This window comes from Pyrus communis, chromosome 8 (assembly GCF_963583255.1).
Source record: "Pyrus communis chromosome 8, drPyrComm1.1, whole genome shotgun sequence".
Taxonomy (NCBI): domain Eukaryota; kingdom Viridiplantae; phylum Streptophyta; class Magnoliopsida; order Rosales; family Rosaceae; genus Pyrus; species Pyrus communis.
Window position 1 is genome coordinate 9848504 of NC_084810.1, and position 8094 is coordinate 9856597.

Here is an 8094-nt window from a genome sequence, read left to right on the forward strand (position 1 = left end):
AATCCACGTTTGCTCATAGTGGAGGCTTTTCAAACCCACCAAGCAAGCATTTGTGGACGAAATTCCAACCATTCCAATAAATTTAAGGTACCTTTTAGTTTAAATACCAAATTCAAAAGAACTTTAAGCTAAAATAGTATAATTTTTAGTTTAGATACTAGTTAAAAAGTCAAACTAATTTGCTAGTTAAAATGACAATAATGTCCAACTTTACTATTACAAGGCCATAGCCAATTAACATTCTCAATGAACAATGAATTGTGACTAACATGCATACGTAAGACTTTTGTTAGAAGAAAAAATTTCACTACGTTAATCGCTCAAGGTATAGGGTTTAGTTCCTGGATTTTGGGCACCGCTGAAACCCTAAGACCTACACCTTAAACCCTAAACTCCTCCAAAGTACATTCTAAGTACTGGTTTCGTACTAATGTGCTTTTATAAAAAGGTGGTATAAAAAAAAAAGCTGAGCTAAAAAAGGTGTTTGGTAAACACTTAGAAACAGCTTATTTTCACAGTTTTGGGTGAAAAAAAAGTTGAAAACGTGAAGTAAAAAAAATAAGCTTATTCTCACAGCATAGCAGAAACAGTTTTTTTTCAAAACACAATAATACCAAACTAGCCCTAAAACCATACACGCAAAATGATCAACTCCAAAACCGTGATGGACCTTCTAAAATCATAAACCCTCAAAGTTAACCTTGTGTTTTAACACTATGTTTGGATGACAGAAATAGACTTAGAATTTTGACAAAAGTCAGAATTTATAAATTTGACATAGACCAATTCTCTTGTTTTGGTTCATAAACATAGAAATGTAGAATTTTCACGTGGAAAAAAAAACTTGGAATTTGAGACTTCCAATTCCTAAGTTTAAATTTCATGTATATAGACGCAATTTCTAAATACAAGTGAGATTTTAAAAATTACAAAATCCATATTCAAATTCCATTGTTCTTTTAGGCTAGCCAAACAAGAAAATTCACAAAATCTAGAAAAATAAAATTCCGTCATTTTAAAATTCCCTAGCAATCTTAAATTTTCTCATCCAAACAGAGTGTAAAGGCCCTTATAAAATTCTAAAAAGAAAAAGCTTGAAGACAAGATGGTAATTTCCCATTTCGTATTCTATTGAGAATTTGAAAAAGTTTAGAAGAGTTATAAATTCATGGAGTTTAATGGTGTTCCACACATTCCATGTGAATTTTGGATGAAATCATTACAAATATTAGAGGTTGAGGTTTGATTTCCTAAAGCCTATATAAAAAAGGAAAATTAATAAAAATGACTTGAAAACTTTGAGTTTTAACGATAAGGACAAAATAAAGAGTAAAATGAATAGTATTAGAATTGACTTTTTAGTGTAAAAATCTGGTTTTTCGTTAAAATAAACAGTACCATGAGCGTTTCGTTAAAGTTCCCAAAATATATAAAAAAAAAAGTATAAAAACCCTCTAAATCCATTAAAATATTTCATCATTTAAAATAGTTTAAAATCTAATCGTAATTGAATATATGGAGTTTTATGAACTACTTTAAAATCTTGAAAGAATGCAATCTAATTTTGTAAAGTTTTATACTTTTTAAAATCTTAATTGAATACCTGTGGACTTCTATAGATTCATTCAAAATCTTGATTGAGTATTTATAAATTTATACTCTTAAAAAACTTTTAAGCTCCAAATTGAATACATCCCCTCAGTCAGAAGCTCACTTGCAATAAAATTTGTGGCTTATCCTAAAATATTTAACTGAACTTTGTAATTTTTTTCTTAAAGCCTATGCCCAGCTTGATATTTAATATAAATTTAATCCAGAATCCTGATTGAAACAGCACGACTCAGGATCCATAACTGAATGCTGGTAAATTAAAACCAGACATTCTAGATTTCATTGGAAGCACGAAGTTTGACAGCTACATTAACTCTGAGAATACCATTGCTTGAATAATGTAATGTACTTAATCATAACACATTTGTAACAGAAAATATAGCATATAAAAATACACTTGCAAGCTGTAGCTTGATCATTCGATTTTGTTGGTTCGGTACTCGCGAGTAAGACCATACTCGCCAATTATTTTCGACATTATCAAAACAGTTTCCCAGTTGACTAGTGAACAGTGAAGATTTGGACTGTTAATTGTCATTCAAACTACTCGTAACTGGAATTCGACCTCGTTGTGTACTCTGCCACGAGCTGAGCGAAGGACGATGATTTGTTTTCCAGCAATCTTGCGGGAGAATCATATTCCTCAATAAGCCCTGCAACATGATCAAAAATACGTTAAAGTAAAAACTAAGGGGATCACTAGGAACGTTGGATGGATTCATATGGCAATACTAACCGTGACTTAGAAGTAGAACCATGTCACTGTCAAGAACAGAAGTTATACGATGCGCAATAGTAATGACTGTGCAGTCAGTAAAGTGTTGTCGAAGGGTCTGCTGGATCAGATTATCTGTAGCCGTATCAACCGATGCAGTAGCTTCATCAAGCACCAAAACTTTACTTTTCTTCAGGAGCACACGGCCAAGGCAGACCAGCTGTCTCTGACCCATACTCCAGTTCTCTCCGTTCTCGCTAACTGCAGCAATTCTCGAACATAAGCACAAATAATTTCCATGACATAGCATGAAATTGAGAGCATCTATATAGCCTCTAAATTAAGAACAAACCTGTGGAATCCAGCTTTCCTTCCTTTTTCCTAACTTCATCTCCAAGTTGGCACTTATCAAGGGCCTAAAACAAATAAAAGACATGTTAATGAGTGACGCCGATTTGGAACTGAAAAATCAGATACAGAAGAACATTTAGAGGGAACAAAATTCCTATCATCAATGTAAATCAACCAACCTCCCAAATTTGTTCGTCTGTGTACTCTTCAAGCGGGTCCAGATTGCTTCTTACAGTCCCTTCAAACATGGTTGGGTCCTGAGGGATAATGCTCAGCCTAGACCTCAAGTCATGCAGTCCAATTGAAGAGATATCAATACCATCTATCAAAATCTGGCCGGCAGAAGGATTCACAATCCGGAAAAGGGTCTGTATGAGAGTTGATTTGCCACTGCCAGTTCTCCCCACAATCCCAGTTTTCATTCCCCCAAGAAAGGTACATGTGAGACCCCGCAACACTAGTGGCATGTGTGGAGCGTAGCGAACCTACATAAACATGAAATAACAGTCATAAACATGACTGATCCTATATCGTATGAAGAAATAAACCAGAACAGAAGGTACCTGAAGATCACGGATATCAACTTCTCCAAGTAATGGCCAAGAACGATTCGGCTGATTGGATTCTATTACAAGAGGAGGTTCAGTGGGAATATTAGTGTACTGTAGTAATCTCTCCACTGATATTATTCTGTTCTCTACATTGCAAAGATTCCATATACACCGAGCTTGCAACATGTTTAGATTAAGTCCATATGTGATAGCCAATCCCGCAATGCCTTTAGGGTAAAAAATGCAAACCAAATAAGAAAAGAGAGAATTTATAAATTTGCAAACAATTATTTCAAGAATAATCGGTAAAACAAAAGATGAATATCACTTGCCTGGATCAATTAACCCCGCTGGAATAGAGATCAAGAAAATCAAAGAAAATCCAAATGTGATAGATGACAACATATCCAAGCGAAAACATAGCCATTCCATTGCAGCTGCAGTATGGAACTTAGGCCGACCAAAACTGTCGTTCAATTTCATATTTGTATCCCTGAATCTTGATTCTTGATCGAAGCATCTAATAGTTGTTGACCCTGAAATTGTTTCAGCAAAATGTTGTATCACTGGAGCTTTGCATACTCCAACCAACCGTGCTAGTTCTCTTGCTGAAGGAATGTAGTATTGCTGCATCAATATAAATTTGTGAGCATTTTATTGAACATGATTCTTATATATTCCGGGCTGTAACAGGAGGAAACTTTTGGGTCAATAAGGAAGCCAAGTTCAAGCATGTATAGGTATGAATAAAGAGCATCAACAGAGCATGAACAACATAAGAATTAAAAATGAAGTATTTTCCACAGTTGAATTCATGTGATAAGTTGACCTATCAGTTCAACGTATAAGATAGGAGCATTCGGACAAAGTTAGAAGAATTACCTGATACCAGATACAGATTGCAACCACGGGGATAAAAATGATGAAAACCTGCCATGCAACCTGTGACATCACTGCAATAATTCCTACAAGCTGGATCGTTGAGTTAGCAAGGGCCCCAAGTTGAATCGACATGTTCATGTCCACAACATTTTGGTCAGTAGAAGCCTGCAAGAAATTATTGAGCAACATTGATTCGAATACTGATTTTAGAAATATATTTTGCTTTGAACCACCAATCAGGCATGATATTAGAAATATATTTCGCTTACTCGGTTTAGGATTCGTCCACTTGGAGTTGAATCAAAAAAAGACATTGGAGCACGGAAAATGCAATGGTGCATTTTACTAAAGAGTATAGTTGCTGTCTTGTACGCAGCTGTTGCAAGAAACATGGATCTGAAGAGAACACAAAAAGAACTTCCAATAGCCAAAGCAACATATACAATTATCAATGTAGAGCTTGTAATAGTATGTTTCGCATCCTTAGACACGGGAGTTGCCCAAGCCATCCAGTAATTGCTTCCAATTTGAAGGATCTGAAACAGAATTTGTCCAAGCAATATAAAAGGCACAAGAGCACCTCCGTAAGCTGTGGTGATATACTTCCAGTACACTGAAAACCCAACTCGACCTTTCTCTCTCTCTTCTTCTTGAACAATCTGCCCTTTTGGCTCACCTACATCATCTGTTTTACTATTTTGAACATCACTGCTTTCTTTTTCTTGGACAACCCCATTAGTACTAGCCGAATTTCCTTCTTCTTTGCTAACACTTATTTGTTCAGCATGCCCTTCTTCTACAGAATTAACCGCGGACAAAGCTTCCTTATGCGCTCCCACAAGTTCCTCAAAATCAGTTCCAGAATTAAGGATATCATTGAACTTTCCAGCTTGACTAATCCTTCCGTCCTTCATAACCTGATGATAAGGAGTAACTTTGAGTGGACATATACCAAGTAGATAGTATCACGTATTATGCATTGGAATTTCAAAAAAGAAAAAAAACCGCTGTGGATAGTTTACCAATATAAGATCAGCAGCCGGCAAGAACTCCACTTGATGAGTGACATAAATTACTGTTTTCGAACTCAACAGGCCTAGCAAACATTCCTGTTATGCAATTGTCAATTAAATAAATCAATCGTGAAGTGTCAAACAAAAGAATATTATTGATGCATATGTCAATAGTTCAATGATGCGAATAACTTTTCAGATTCAGTTTATTACATATGGAATCATACTAGAATAGAGAAATAAAATACCTTAAAAATGTGGGATCCTGTATGAGCATCAACGGCACTAAAAGGATCATCAAACAGATAAATATCAGCATCTTGGTATACAGCACGTGCAATTTGTATTCTTTGCTTCTGCCCGCCACTTAAATTGATTCCTCTCTCCCCTATAACAGTCTGATCACCAAACGATAGAACTTCCAGGTCTTTCTTTAACGAACACGCTTCTAGAACCCTCTCATAACTTTCTCTGTCCATCTGTTTACCAAACAATATGTTTTCTTCTATTTTTCCACTCTGTATCCATGGTGACTGAGAAACATAGGCCTTGGTCCCACACAACTTAAGAGTCCCAGATATCTTCGGAACTTCTCCCAGAATGCAAGAAAGTAAGCTCGACTTGCCTGAGCCAACAGTACCACAAACAGCAACTCTCATACCACGGCTCACTTTGAAATTTATATCCTTCAATGCTGGATTAGGGGAAGATAAATCCCAAGAGAAATTCCCATCGACTATCTCAACTGCTGTATCAGAACTACCTCTTGGGATGTTCTCTATAACATCCGGCTGCAAGTCATCAAGACAAAGGAATGATGCAATTCTATCAAGAGATACCTTAGTTTGTGCTATCATTGAAATTGTATCTGGAAGACAGTAAATAGGCTCTTGAAGAATCCTGAACGTTGCAAGTGCAGATAAGATCTTCCCAGATTCAAGTGGAATTCCCAAAAGCGTGCAAGAAACAAAAGTGACCACAGACACAAATGTTGGGGCACCCCAGAAGACAAATGAGGTCATGGCCCAAGTGTAAACAAACTTTCGTAACCATCCTGCCTCTGACTTCCGGAGCTCATTAATTTTAGACAGAAACTTCATCTCCCATGCTTGAAGCTTGAGAATTCTCATGTTCCTCAAGATCTCAGATGTTGCCTTCATCCTTTTATCTTTTGACTTCATTAACTTGTCCTGAAACTTCTTCTGCAAGGACCCCAAGGGAACATTTGCCAACATAACAATTATCGTTGCAATCAATGTTGCGATAGCTGCAAGACCAAGATTTATGTACAAAATCACTAAGGCCAAGCCAATTTGTACAAAGATTATCCATGGATAGTGCATGTACCAAATGAAGTCACCGATCTTCTCAGCATCGACAGTCATAAAATTGATAATCTCACCGCTTGTGTGACCCTGCTTGGACTGGCATGACAAGGTCAAACCTTTGTTATATATGGCTGTAACAAGTACTGCTCGGATTCTTACTCCTACCTGTTGCGTCTTAAAGAACCAGTGCCTTTGAGTAAGGCACTCCACGAGCTTTGCAAACAAAAATGCAGAAACCAAAACACAGCCTTCATTTTTGAATTGCCGTCGCCCATAGAGGTATTGAACAAGTGTGTCGATCAGATATGGACCTACATAAGACGCCATTGTGTAAAAAATCCCAAATGAAGCGGTCAAGAGAATCTCTTTCCAGGCTGAGAAGATTAATGTCTTCACCAGGAGAAGTGTGGTAACCTTGCCGCTCCCACCACACCCCACATCAAGCTTACTTTTAAAACGAGGATAGGACCCAAATACACTGTCAACCTTATCTAGTTCAGGAACATCCTCAAGGTCTAATGCCTTCTTATTGCCAGCCGCAATTAGAGGAACCATCCAAGCAAAAGTAAGAATGCTGAAAATTCCAGCATTTGAATAAGGGTTAACATTTGTTCCCCCTCTCGACTTATTTGAGTCTCTATGATTACCTACACCAGTACTACGATTACCGTTCAAAAGGGGTTCCTCAAGAACAGAATCTCTGCCCTCTTTCTTCCCCAAAAACCCCACATACATGAAAAACAAACCCGAAAGAACGCAGACAACATCAAAAACCAAAGATTTAACTGGCAACGAAACACGGTCCTTGTGAAGAACAATGTCAATGACAAGGGAATAGCAAGAAATAGAGAAATAGAAACCCCACCAAACTCTCAAAAAGTTTGGGAAGTTAATGGATTCAGTAGAATTGGAGAATTGGGTATGCAAATAAACACAAACTGCACCCCAAGAGAGTGTTCTAACAGCTAAATCCAAAAGGGTCACTACTTTTACATCAGACCAACCATTTTTGTACCAAGAAAAGTAGTTCAATAAACAAAAAACGAGACTAAACCCGGAAACACAGAAAGTACAAATTAAAGCCTGCTTGTAGTACGAATTTTGACTATTCGAAAACCTCTGTTTCGGAGCCTCTCCTCCTCCTCCATCACCCCCCTTGAATTTCCTCCACAACCAAGAGAAGAACAACACAAATGCCAATACTATGTGTAATGAACCAGAAAACGCACGTATAAAAACTGGGTTGAGCAGAAAATGGGTACCTGGATGCATCAGTGATGTGTAGTGTGAGAAGAAGGTTGAGAGAGTACCGTGGTTTGATGAACCAATAAACTCCATGAATTTTGTTATTGGACGAAGATTTTTTAGTGTTGTTTATATAGGGGGGAGAGAGGTGTGAGAGTGGAGAGGGAGAAAGGGTTGAAATGTCAAAGTCGAATTTTCCCGGGGAGGTGGCTAACGTAGTGCCCAAGACTCAGAGCATTTCCAATGAATGTCTTGTTTAGGGACTCCCACCATTATTTTTGTCTACTTATTTGTGGTTTGTTTTCAAGGCAAGAAAACTGACAAGTTTGAATCTTCGACAAGCATAACCCCCGGACTTAATTTCAAGTTCACAAAATGTTCACTTAATTTCAAACACA

General features: G+C 37.2%; 1 protein-coding gene across 1 annotated transcript; it reads right to left on the bottom strand.

Annotated features, from left to right (window-relative positions):
• Window positions 1-1701: 1701 nt before the first annotated feature.
• Window positions 1702-7859, bottom strand: LOC137742636 (ABC transporter C family member 3-like). The gene is made up of 10 exons (XM_068482555.1): window positions 5372-7859; window positions 5133-5219; window positions 4380-5027; window positions 4111-4275; window positions 3561-3855; window positions 3241-3455; window positions 2857-3162; window positions 2679-2742; window positions 2348-2587; window positions 1702-2264 (listed from the first exon to the last, which is right to left on the bottom strand). Exons 1-10 carry the CDS (start codon window positions 7787-7789, stop codon window positions 2155-2157), a joined length of 4548 nt encoding a protein of 1515 aa, XP_068338656.1. The 5' UTR covers window positions 7790-7859; the 3' UTR covers window positions 1702-2154.
• Between the last annotated feature and the right edge of the window lie 235 nt (window positions 7860-8094).

Bases quoted from the DNA above. Each gene is read 5' to 3' on its own strand.
- LOC137742636 (XM_068482555.1), bottom strand. From the start codon at position 7,789: ATGGAGTTTATTGGTTCATCAAACCACGGTACTCTCTCAACCTTCTTC. The intron at 4,276-4,379 runs GTAAGCGAAATA...AATTTCTTGCAG, and splicing joins GTGGACGAATCCTAAACCGA to GCTTCTACTGACCAAAATGT. The intron at 3,163-3,240 runs GTACCTTCTGTT...ATGTTTATGTAG, and splicing joins TTGATATCCGTGATCTTCAG to GTTCGCTACGCTCCACACAT.